This window comes from Thalassophryne amazonica, chromosome 22, assembly GCF_902500255.1.
Source record: "Thalassophryne amazonica chromosome 22, fThaAma1.1, whole genome shotgun sequence".
Lineage (NCBI taxonomy): Eukaryota > Metazoa > Chordata > Actinopteri > Batrachoidiformes > Batrachoididae > Thalassophryne > Thalassophryne amazonica.
Genome location: NC_047124.1, coordinates 26,525,525 through 26,537,828, shown reverse-complemented (window position 1 = coordinate 26,537,828; position 12,304 = coordinate 26,525,525). Strand labels below are relative to the sequence as shown.

General features: G+C 39.3%; 1 protein-coding gene across 2 annotated transcripts in view; it reads right to left on the bottom strand.

The window, feature by feature from the left end:
- Positions 1-2,611: 2,611 nt before the first annotated feature.
- rassf8b (Ras association domain family member 8b) overlaps positions 2,612-12,304 on the bottom strand; it is a 59,398-nt gene continuing 49,705 nt past the window's right edge. Inside the window, exons 8-10 of one of the 2 annotated variants that reach the window (XM_034163525.1) lie at positions 8,742-8,868; positions 3,629-3,790; positions 2,612-3,585 (exon numbers count right to left, since the gene is read on the bottom strand). In XM_034163525.1, coding sequence (XP_034019416.1) covers positions 3,675-3,790; positions 8,742-8,868 — 243 coding nt within the window. In that variant the 3' untranslated portion in view covers positions 2,612-3,585; positions 3,629-3,674. Of the gene's footprint in view, positions 3,791-8,741; positions 8,869-12,304 lie in introns of both variants that reach the window. The other variant, XM_034163524.1, reaches the window with a different exon arrangement.

Genomic DNA, 12,304 nt, shown 5'->3' with positions numbered 1-12,304 from the left:
CTCTGGTAGTTAGCTTTCTAGCTATCTTGGTTTAGCTACCAGAGTTTAGTCGGTGTAGTGCTAACAGCTACTTACTAGTTAACATGACTAGTTAGTATATACCTAGCTCCAGTCTACTGACCATGTTGTGAACAAATGTGTTCTTTTGCTAATTTACGCAGCTGCTACCATTTAGCAATTCACTAAAAACTTAAAACACTAAAAACTTGCAGTTGTGACATCTAGCACTCATTGCTCTAGATGATGTCCACAAAAGGTTACTAGAGGAAATATTGCTGTTTTCTTGTTTATCATCAACATAAAATTGTAGAACACTAAAAAAGAAGATATTTTGAGGTGATCTCCTATGTCGATGGGCAGAAGCGGGAAGATCTCTTTTGGAGTGTATCTGCTATCATTTTAGGAGCCAAATTATCTCCTGTGTCCATTAATTATCTTTCCGGCAAAATCTTTATCAACCATTTGCAAGCAAATGACAACAAGCTGTTAAAGACATACAATATGCAAATTCTACTTGACTCTTGGAAACACAAACCATTGGATGTATATCATACGTTGCATACATATGTCCTAAAAAGTACATTCATCTAGCTATTAATGTTTGTCACACTAGCTTTGGTTCATATTAGACATCTTTAGTTTCTTAACTAGAAATAAAAATATATATGACAACCTTGAGGCAAGATATGACTTCATGAGACATATGTTATCTTCTACGTCAGAGGACCAATATGAATATTTTCCACCATATTTGCAAATTGGATATTTCAGTCACTCCTCAAGTGTCCTAAAACCTTCAGTTGGTTTGAGGTATAACACTTGGTTTTAGAGTTAAGGTTTGATGAATTTAGGTTTAAATGTGTTGTCGTGCTGGTTAAGGTTATGGGACAGGAATGGGACATGTCGAATGTCACAGAGTCTTCACAAGAACATGAGTACAAATGTGTATGAGGTCTTTGTGGTCTGACAAACACATTGTCCAAAAAAGTCAACCATGTAAATAAAAGAAGCCAAAACATTCGACCAGGAGTAACGTCATGCTGCCTTTCCGGAAATGTTTTGGCGCCACCAAGTGGTCGGCAAGAAGGCTGCAGGCTGACTCAGAGCTCAAGCAGAATCTGTTCATATAAAAGAAATAAATGATGCTGCACGATGCTACAGAACTACTGAAATCCCGAAAGATCCCCAGAAATAATTATTTTTGTAGAAACAAGACAATACCTTGTTCTTACATCTTATTACTTTGTGCACAAAAGGACAACATCTTGTTTACAGAAGACAAAGTGATGTAATTATGATTAGAATAAGGTAATTCTCTTACTGAAAGAAATTATTCTCTAGTGAGAACAAAAATATTATCTTTTATGTAACAAGTTATTCATGTGCGCACACCATAACTACGAGAACAAATAAGTACCTTATTCCGACCAGATTTTTGACACTTTATTATCATGTGCGCACTACATACTTATCTTGTTCAAACAAGAATAAGGGAACCATCTTATAGGCACAAGACAAATTTACTAATTTACAGGGCTTACTAATTTATTCCTAAACATTTTTTTAATGCACAAGTAGTATCTTGCTCCCAGATGATAAGAACTTATTTCCACAATTATCTTGTGTATGTATGATATATATCTAATGTACAAGCTAAGATGCTTTGTTTTCCTCACAACTGATTAGATTGTGCACACAAGATAATGTTGTTTCTACAGTTTATTTTATTCGTCACCCCACTTGTTATAGCCACTTATTCATTTGTGCACTCTTGATTTCATCTTCTTCCTGCTACAGTGGTACAAGCATTTAGCATGCTTGCCTCCCAACCAGAAGGTTCCTAGTTCAATTCAACCATGGCCGCTCTTCATGCATATCTAAAGTTGTAAGGAGCCTGTGCCAAATAAACATGCAAATCCACACTGGTTCTGCTACTGCGAGTACAAAAAAAAAAAAAAAAAAAGGGAAAAACTCATAGATGGAAAGAAATTTGTAGACAATACCCATAAGAAATTATTTTTCCTGGCATTATCTCCATATAACTGTATAAAATGTTATACTATATGGTATGTTATTAATACACACTGGCATATCAAACCAATATTGTTCATTCTAACACAAGATAGAACACAACCTTTTTTTAAAACGGTATCTTTCCAAGCAATAAAATTTTGTTCTCACAAGATACACATCATGTTCCCAAAAGGTATGCATGTTGTTTCTACAGGACAACCATCTTGTTCCAATGTGACAATAAAAAATTGTTCCCACAACATAGAAATCTTGTTCACCAACAATTGTCTTTGCAAATATACATTAATAACATACCGCAGTGAAACAATTATCTTGTTCCGACAAAATTATAACCTTGTTCGAACATGATTAAAAAGAAATCAAATATAGTTATCCTGTTACCAAACAAGATGATTATCTTTTGGTAAACATTTACCTGTGTTTTGGGAACAAGATACCTATATTGCAAAACCAAAATATTAACTCATGGACACAAGCTAAATCTCTTGTTCCAACAATATAACACACTGTTCTCAGATAAGTATCCCCGTCTTATCGACTCATTTCTTTCGGTTTCCCACAAGATAGTTATCTTGCGTCCAGAATGTAATGATCTTGTTCCAGCAAGATAATAAATTGTTCTCACAATGTACAGAAATCTTGTCTGTCCAAAACAAGATACTTATTTTGCACCCACAATTGTAACATGTCCCCCAAGATCATTTTCCTGTGTGCATGATACAACTTGTGTGTTGAAGATAAAACAAACAAACAAACAAAAAACCCTACAATTTCTTGCACGTCAGGGCCTCCGTACGATGCAAATTAAAATTGTCCAAATCTATATTTACCAAATACTCATATGGCCTCCTGTCTGTTTTCTAAGTGTTTTTTTCTTTTATATCCAAGGTAGAATTTTCCATTTCTGTCTAAACATAGTGACACGTGATTTAATATTATTTTCAGTTTGAACATGAATACAAAAATTCATGTAGGGGAGGGAAAAAAGGACTGATTATTGAGTTACACTGACATCAGACTTAGAATCACCTGAACTGTGGCTACATATTTATATGACGCATAGTTTACAGTAGCTATCTTGAGTTCTGTTGCAATAAACATCTACAAACTGGTTCTTTAAATCCCAGAATAAGGCAATCAGATATGGCTGTGGTGTGGTGTTGCGTTTGTGCATGCTCGCTAATGTTACAGTTTCTGCGTACGAATGTTCGTGTGAGTCTGAATCCTGATTAAATCCTTGCTCTTGGTGTTTTAGGGCTTCCAGATAAGGTATATCTGAACCTTTTGCCCTAAACATCCTCAGCTTCGAGATACACGTCCTCCGATTAGTCGCTTTGACGAAGGAATCGTCATTCGTACAGATAGCAAGACTTGCTGTCAGGATTTGCACGCGTATGTTGACATCAATTTGACTTTTAGGCTGGAACACGAGGAATAGTGCAGGAAAAATGCAGAATACACGTGCAAGTTTTTCTTCATCGTATGTTTGTGATCAAGCAACATTGGAATCGTCTGGTGTCCGTTGTTTTGCTGCCTTGCACGAGAGCATGTTGACAGTTTGCAAGGAGACCGTCTCACTATCATCGGCCGGCGCCGCTGCAGAAATCCCAGCTCCTGTAAAAGCCTCTCGGCCCTTCTGCTCAAACATAGATGCCTTCAGGGTTAAAGCTGGAGGACACGGCGCTTTGCAGGATGCGTAGATTGCTGGGTAAGAGGCGTGCAGAGCCGAGTCTTTTCAGAGAATAACACTCCACTTCTGCAGCAAGACAGAGTTAAAAAAACAAAACAAAAACAAAAAACAAAATGAGACAGTTCCCTTTACAGACTAGATATTAAAACTCTTTAAGGGCCCCTTCACACATAGTGCAAATTTGGTCGAAGTGCACATGAAGCAGGAATCGTATGCAAAATGTGTAAATTCATAGCTGCCTCGAACCCCTCGTACACCTGTTGCTACAATTATTTATGCACACCAGCAGCTGAAAGAGTGTGTGCTCTGTGAGCCCATCGAACCCTCTCACGGCAGGTGTCGGCCAAATTCCAGGTGACACACACGAACATCTAACACCGCTTGCTTGGCACTTAGCAAATGTGTGGCCATTCGTACTGTCATCACAAAAACAGTTAGCAGACAATCGCTGTCGAGCTGGAGGTGTCTCCTCTGATCACAGAGTGACACCTTGGTCTGTGCGCAGAATGGACGGGGCGTGGCAGCTGTTGACAACTCGAGTACTTGACATCAGAGCTGCAGAACACGCACCGTGTTTTGACGGACACACGCATGTGTGTGCTTACTGTCCTCCCATCCAAATGCATAAAAACATATATCGCTTCTGCGACGGGCTGGAGAGCGCGCACATTGACAGGCTGTTCCAGCTGGACCAGACCGCCAGTTCATGTGGACATGCAGCAGGCGATCTGAACATCATGTCTGTCTGACAGGACAGTGAGCGGCACGCCGCAGGACCATATGACAGGTCAACAGTTTGACAAATATGCCACTTTCAGTCACATATCAGCAGAAATATGTCATATCTTGCTCAGTTATCACAGTGCTTTTTTTTTTTCTTTTTTTTTTTAGAAAATACATTTATCTGCTTGTTGATTTTAACCATTTCACACTCTTGTTATGAAACAGTAATTGTGGCGTAGTGGTAAAGTTTCCATCTGGTAATCAGAGTGTGTGGGTTCAGATCCCATGAGTGGCATTTTTTTTTTTTTAAACCAGGGTTATTTACTCGTGGGGTTCTGTATTGTGTCCCTTTTATGTATTATTTATATCACCCCAGTGATATTCACTAATTACACAGCTTTTTTTTTTCTTCACATCGGCAGTGCGATGTCATGCAACTCGAAAGACACCGTCACATGCACGAACTGTCGCACTGGGATCGTGCACAACTGCCTATCAGCGTGATGTTTCGTGGTGCGCTAGTTTGAAATGTTTCATCGTAATCTGACAAATTTCGCACAACGTGTGAAGGGGCCCTAACAAGTGCAAGTGGACCAAAGTTCTCAGCAAGTTCTCAGTGTATCAAAAGGAAAACTAATACTTGAAAAAACTTCTTTAACAAAATCTGGGTTTCCAGACTTAAATGTGTAGTGTCTGTCTTTTTTAAACCATTTAAGTAAAAAAAAAAAAAAAAAAAAGGTTTTCTTTAGAATATTTGAAACAGCAAATCCTCAGTACCTCCAACCTCCTGAACACAGTTTATTTTAACTTGAACTCACAGCAAATATAAAACTTTATTCATCTTATGTACTTACTGAAACACTGTACAAATTGTGTGAAAATATAAGATTTTATTCAGCTTATGTACTTACTGAAATGTTGTACAAATTGTGTGAAAATATAAGATTTTATTCAGCTTATGTACTTACTGAAATGTTGTACAAATTGTGTGAAAATATAAGACTTATTCAGCTTATGTACTTACTGAAACGCACAAATTGTGTGAAAATATAAGATGTTATTCAGCTTATGTACTTACTGAAATGTTGTACAAATTGTGTGAAAATATAAGACTTTATTCAGCTTATGTACTTACTGAAACATTGTACAAATTGTGTGAAAATATAAGATTTTATTCAGCTTATGTACTTACTGAAACGTTGTACAAATTGTGTGAAAATACAAGATTTTATTCATCTTATGTACTTACTGAAACACTGTACAAACTGTGTGAAAATATAAGACTTTATTCACCTTATGTATTTACTGAAATGTTGTACAAATTGTGTGAAAATATAAGATTTTATTCATCTTATGTACTTACTGAAACACTGTACAGATAGTGGGGAAAATATAGGATTTTATTCAGCTTATGTACTTACTGAAACATTGTACAAACTGTGTGAAAATATAGGATTTTATTCAGCTTATGCACTTACTGAAATGTTGTACAAACTGTGTGAAAATATAAGATTTTATTCAGCTTAAGTACTTACTTGAAATGTACAAACTGTGTGAAAATATAGGATTTTATTCAGCTTATGTACTTACTGAAATGTTGTACAAATTGTGTGAAAATATAAGATTTTATTCATCTTATGTACGTAATGAAACATTGTACAGATAGTGGGAAATTTGTTTGTGTTAGCAAAAAACAGATTTTAGCTAATGTCTCCTCAGTATTGTTAAGTTCAACTTAGTCGCAAGGAAAACTGACAGCATGAGTACAGTAAAGGTAAAAGTAAAATACAGTAAAAGTATTTGCTGGGATGCTGGCATTAAACATTTTTTGTGAAATGGTGCGAGCAACATGAACTATCTGACGTTGTTTAACTTTGTTACTAGTAACATCAGCGAGCCACTGCCATCTTGGAAGTACAAATGTTACAATATTAATCAAAATAAAGGTTTTGAAAATTAATTCCCAAGAATTACCTGAAAGCCACCAGACCAGCTAGAACCGAGTCATGAATTCCTGGACAGTTGCCTCTGTGCTTCTTCTCGCTGGTTTTATTTCTCATTTGTCATTTTCACACTGATGAGTCCAACTTTGCAACTCTGCAAAATCACTCTATTGTGCGCTTGTGTTCTGCGTGAATGCTCGTCTTTAGGAATGTTAAACTGTGTCTGATTTCAAAAGAATGAACAGAAAATCACTTCGCTGTTTGTTTGCACATTTAGGCTTATCTCCTAAATGTGGAGCTGCACAGAGGAAACAGGAAAAAAAGATGGATCACAGAATGCACGCTTTATACGATTTATACTCAACAAAAATATAAACGCAACACTTTTGGTTTTGCTCCCATTTTGTATGAGATGAACTCAAAGATCTAAAACTTTTTCCACATACACAATATCACCATTTCCCTCAAATATTGGTCACAAACCAGTCTAAATCTGTGATAGTGAGCACTTCTCCTTTGCTGAGATAATCCATCCCACCTCACAGGTGTGCCATATCAAGATGCTGATTAGACACCATGATTAGTGCACAGGTGTGCCTTAGACTGCCCACAATAAAAGGCCACTCTGTAAGGTGCAGTTTTATCACAGCACAATGCCACAGATGTCACAAGATTTGAGGGAGCGTACAATTGGCATGCTGACAGCAGGAATGTCAACCAGAGCTGTTGCTCGTGTATTGAATGTTTATTTCTCTACCATAAGCTGTCTCCAAAGGCGTTTCAGAGAATTTGGCAGTACATCCAACCAGCCTTACAACCGCAGACCACATGTAACCACACCAGCCCAGGACCTCCACATCCAGCATGTTCACCTCCAAGATCGTCTGAGACCAGCCACTCGGACAGCTGCTGAAACAATCGGTTTGCATAACCAAAGAATTTCTGCACAAACTGTCAGAAACCATCCCGGGGAAGCTCATCTGCATGCTCGTCGTCCTCATCGGGGTCTCGACCTGACTCCAGTTCGTCGTCGTAACCGACTTGAGTGGGCAAATGCTCACATTCGCTGGCGTTTGGCACGTTGGAGAGGTGTTCTCTTCACGGATGAATCCCAGTTCACACTGTCCAGGGCAGATGGCAGACAGCGTGTGTGGCATCGTGTGGGTGAGCGGTTTTCTGATGTCAATGTTGTGGATCAAGTGGCCCATGGTGGCGGTGGGGTTATGGTATGGGCAGGTGTCTGTTATGAACGAAGAACACAGGTGCATTTTATTGATGGCATTTTGAATGCACAGAGATACCGTGACGAGATCCTGAGGCCCATTGTTGTGCCATACATCCAAGAACATCACCAGCAGCAGGATAATGCACGGCCCCATGTTGCAAGGATCTGTACACAATTCTTGGAAGCTGAAAATGTCCCAGTTCTTGCATGGACGGCATACTCACCGGACATGTCACCCATTGAGCATGTTTGGGATGCTCTGGACCGGCGTATACGACAGCGTGTACCAGTTCCTGCCAATATCCAGCAACTTCGCACAGCCATTGAAGAGGAGTGGACCAACATTCCACAGGCCACAACTGACAACCTGATCAACTCTATGCAAAGGAGATGTGTTGCACTGCATGAGGCAAATGGTGGTCACACCAGATACTGACTGGTATCCCCCCCAATAAAACAAAACTGCACCTTTCAGAGTGGCCTTTTATTGTGGACAGTCTAAGGCACACCTGTGCACTAATCATGGTGTCTAATCAGCATCTTGACCTGTGAGGTGGGATGGATTATCTCAGCAAAGGAGAAGTGCTCACTATCACAGATTTAGACTGGTTTGTGAACAATATTTGAGGGAAATGGTGATATTGTGTATGTGGAAAAAGTTTTAGATCTTTGAGTTCATCTCATACAAAATTTTTGTTGAGTGTATTATGCACAGTTGCTGAATAAGAGATTTCTGCCTTACCGGTATGGCCGCCACACTGGTGCACTCTGGCGCATGATGTCATCGCGATGCCTTCTATACATTTTCAGCAATAAAACTAGCTGTAACTTTGCGATATATCACAGAAATAAAAGGTAGTTTATAATAACTAGATTTAACTAAAGTTTTTTTTTTTTTCAAATCTAAAAGGGACTAAAACTTTAAACAGTTGCAGCACCAAAATCTGATCTGTCATGCTCACTTTGACCTCTAGGTGGTAGTGTTTACACTTGCAGTAAAATCCAGAGTACCTCTCAAAATCATGTTTAGGCCTCATGTCAGACGTCTTATGGTGTGTGTGTGTGTGTGTGTGTGTGTGTGTGTGTGTGTGTGTGTGTGTGTGTGTGTGTGTGTGTGTGTACGTGCCGTTGACGTTCTCTCCTCCAGGCTGAGCGGGCAGCACGGTGACCTTGGTGCCCGTCTGCTGGATGAACTGCTGCAGGTTGACCTGTCGGAGCTCTTTCGTCAGCTGCTCGAGCTCCTCCTCCTTCTCCTGTGACAAGAACCCTAAATGAGTTCCACACCTGTAACCAGTCAAAGACTGAACTCTTTGGCGTGAATGCCAGGCGTCATGTTTGTAGGAAACCAGGCACCATCCCTACAGTGACGCATGGTGGTGGCAGCATCATGCTGTGGGGATGTTTTTCAGCAGCAGGAACTGGGAGACTAGTCAGGATTGAGGGAAAGATGAATGCAGCAATGTACAGAGACATCCTGGATGAAAACCTGCTCCAGAGCACTCTTAACCTTAGACTGGGGCCACGGTTCATCTATCAGCAGGACAATGACCCAAAACACACAGCCAAGATATTAAAGGAGTGTCTTCAGGACAACTCTGTGAATGTCCTTGAGTGGCCCAGACCTGAATCTGATTGAACACCTCTGGAGAGATCTATAAACGGCTGTGCATTGACGCTCCCCTTCCAACCTGATGGAGCTCGAGAGGTGCTGCAAAGAGGAATGGACAAAACTACCCAAAGATAGGTGCACCAAGCTTGTAGCATCATATTCAAGAAGACATCAGGCTGTAATTGCTGCCAAAGGTGCATCAGCAAATTATTGAGCAAAGCGTTTGAATACTTTTGTACAGGTGATTACTTACTTTTTTTATTTTTAATAAATTTGCAAAAATTAAAAAAAAAAATAATGTTGTCATTATGGGGTGTTGTGAGTAGAGTTTTGAGGGAAAAATGTATTTACTACATTTTGGAATAAGGCTGTAACATAACAAAATGTGGAAAATGTGAAGCGCTGTGAATACTTTCCAGATGCACTGGTTGGACTAGAACCTACATACATCTGCCTTTTCCTACATAAAAGGTTATTGGCTTTCTCAGCAGTTGTATCTCCACTACTGAAATGCAGCTTGGTGATGTCATCATATTTTCTTGAGTGAGTTTGACCAATTAGCATTGAGCCCTGCCCATTTCACCCCTAATAAATCACCTTTCAGGGGTGGTGGAGACATACGAAGGTGTCTGTCCCCCAAAAATGGCCTGCACGTTCCTTCAGTAGAAACAGGCCTAAAGTCCTGTTCGAGCTGCTAAGATTCCAGGGGGGCAAATAGAGCATGATGGAAAAAGCTGGAATGGGTCAAAGTAGGTGGGGGTTTGGGGGGGCCCACTCTCAAGAAACATTTTAAAAATAGTAAGAAATCTGGGAATAACTGAGACCAAATTCCCGAGTAAGAATTATGTTTTTGGGACACTTTGTGTGATATATATATATATACATATATATATATACTCAACAAAAATATAAACTCAACACTTTTGGTTTTGCTCCCATTTTGTATGAGATGAACTCAAAGATCTAAAACTTTTTCCACATACACAATATCACCATTTCCCTCAAATATTGTTTACAAACCAGTCTAAATCTGTGATAGTGAGCACTTCTCCTTTGCTGAGATAATCCATCCCACCTCACAGGTGTGCCATATCAAGATGCTGATTAGACACCATGATTAGTGCACAGGTGTGCCTTAGACTGCCCACAATAAAAGGCCACTCTGAAAGGTGCAGTTTTATCACACAGCACAATGCCACAGATGTCACAATATTTGAGGGAGCGTGCAATTGGCATGCTGACAGCAGGAATGTCAACCAGAGCTGTTGCTCGTGTATTGAATGTTCATGTCTCTACCATAAGCCGTCTCCAAAGGCATTTCAGAGAATTTGGCAGTACATCCAACCACCCTGATAACCACAGACCACGTGTAACCACACCAGCCCAGGACCTCCACATCCAGCATGTTCACTTCCAAGATCGTCTGAGACCAGCCACTCGGACAGCTGCTGAAACAATCGGTTTGCATAACCAAAGAATTTCTGCACAAACTGTCAGAAACCATCTCAGGGAAGCTCATCTGCATGCTCGTCGTCCTCATCGGGGTCTCGACCTGACTCCAGTTCGTCATCGTAACCGACTTGAATGGGCAAATGCTCACATTTGCTGGCGTTTGGCACGTTTGAGAGGTGTTCTCTTCAACTTTATGCGAAGGAGATGTGTTGCACTGCATGAGGCAAATGGTGGTCACACCAGATACTGACTGGTATCCCCCCCAATAAAACAAAACTGCACCTTTCAGAGTGGCCTTTTATTGTGGACAGTCTAAGGCACACCTGTGCATTAATCATGGTGTCTAATCAACACCTTGATATGGCACACCTGTGAGGTGGGATGGATTATCTCAGCAAAGGAGAAGTGCTCACTATCACAGATTTAGACTGGTTTGTGAACAATATTTGAGGGAAATGGTGATATTGTGTATGTGGAAAAAGTTTTAGATCTTTGAGTTCATCTCATACAAAATGGGAGCAAAACCAAAAGTGTTGCGTTTATATTTTTGTTGAGTGAGTGTGTGTGTGTGTGTATATATATATATATATATATATATACAACCCCAAACGAAAAGAAAAAAAAAATTCCTTTAACACCATACCAAAAAGCTGCCGATATCACCTAAGTCATCCAGAGGCATACGTTTTTAACTTACGGTTCAAATTTTAACCAAACAAATTTTGGACAAGTTACTTAAAATTACTGTCATGTCTAAAGTTTTATTAAGTGAAAATATCAGATATATGTTTTAGTTTTAAAGTAATATGGTAATTTTTAAGGTTTTGTGAGCACATCCTGTGACCCGCAATGCATTTTGGGTAGGATGATGTAATCTCAGTACATCACGACAGGACAAATGCATTTCAGACACTCTGTTCAGGCTCCACAGACAACAGCATTAAACTCTAGTGCCTAAAACTCTCTTGAATATATTCTCTGCGTTTATAGATGTTGGTTTTATTTGCGTTTGTTAAATTCCACGCATTTTAAATGTAACAGACAGGGATTACTGTATCTGGAATTTTGTTTTCAAGGCCTCTACCGCCATCTACTGGTCTGTAGTGTTCACTAAGCGTGTGGGAACCAGTAGATAGCAGTGTTCTATTTATTTTGACCCTGGTTATGTCAGATGATTGTCAAATCAACTTTTTGGCTTTGCAAATGGCTTTTTTGTGTGCAATGAATGTATACATTTACGTTTCACTTTTTTAATGGAATTACAACCTTATTTCTTTTACAAATTCTCCCATTTTTTGCATCCAGCCTTATTTCCTTTAGAAATTTCCTTGACAAATAATATCAGTCTATTAGGACGTCAGGTTATGTGTTACACATATACATGTGTGTGTATATATTTTCCAACTTATTCACATTGATGAAACTTTTCATTTTCTGCCTGAAAGCTTATTAGATGAGTGTGTTCAGGGCTCCGTTTGTTTACAAAATACACACGTGTTACAGACCTTGAAATCCAACAGCAGGGATTGATATTATCCAAAGATTTATGAACATACAAATTAACATGCTTACACTTTATCATGATTTTCTCCGTTGTGAGATATAAAAGTGTCTTATCGTAGCGTTCG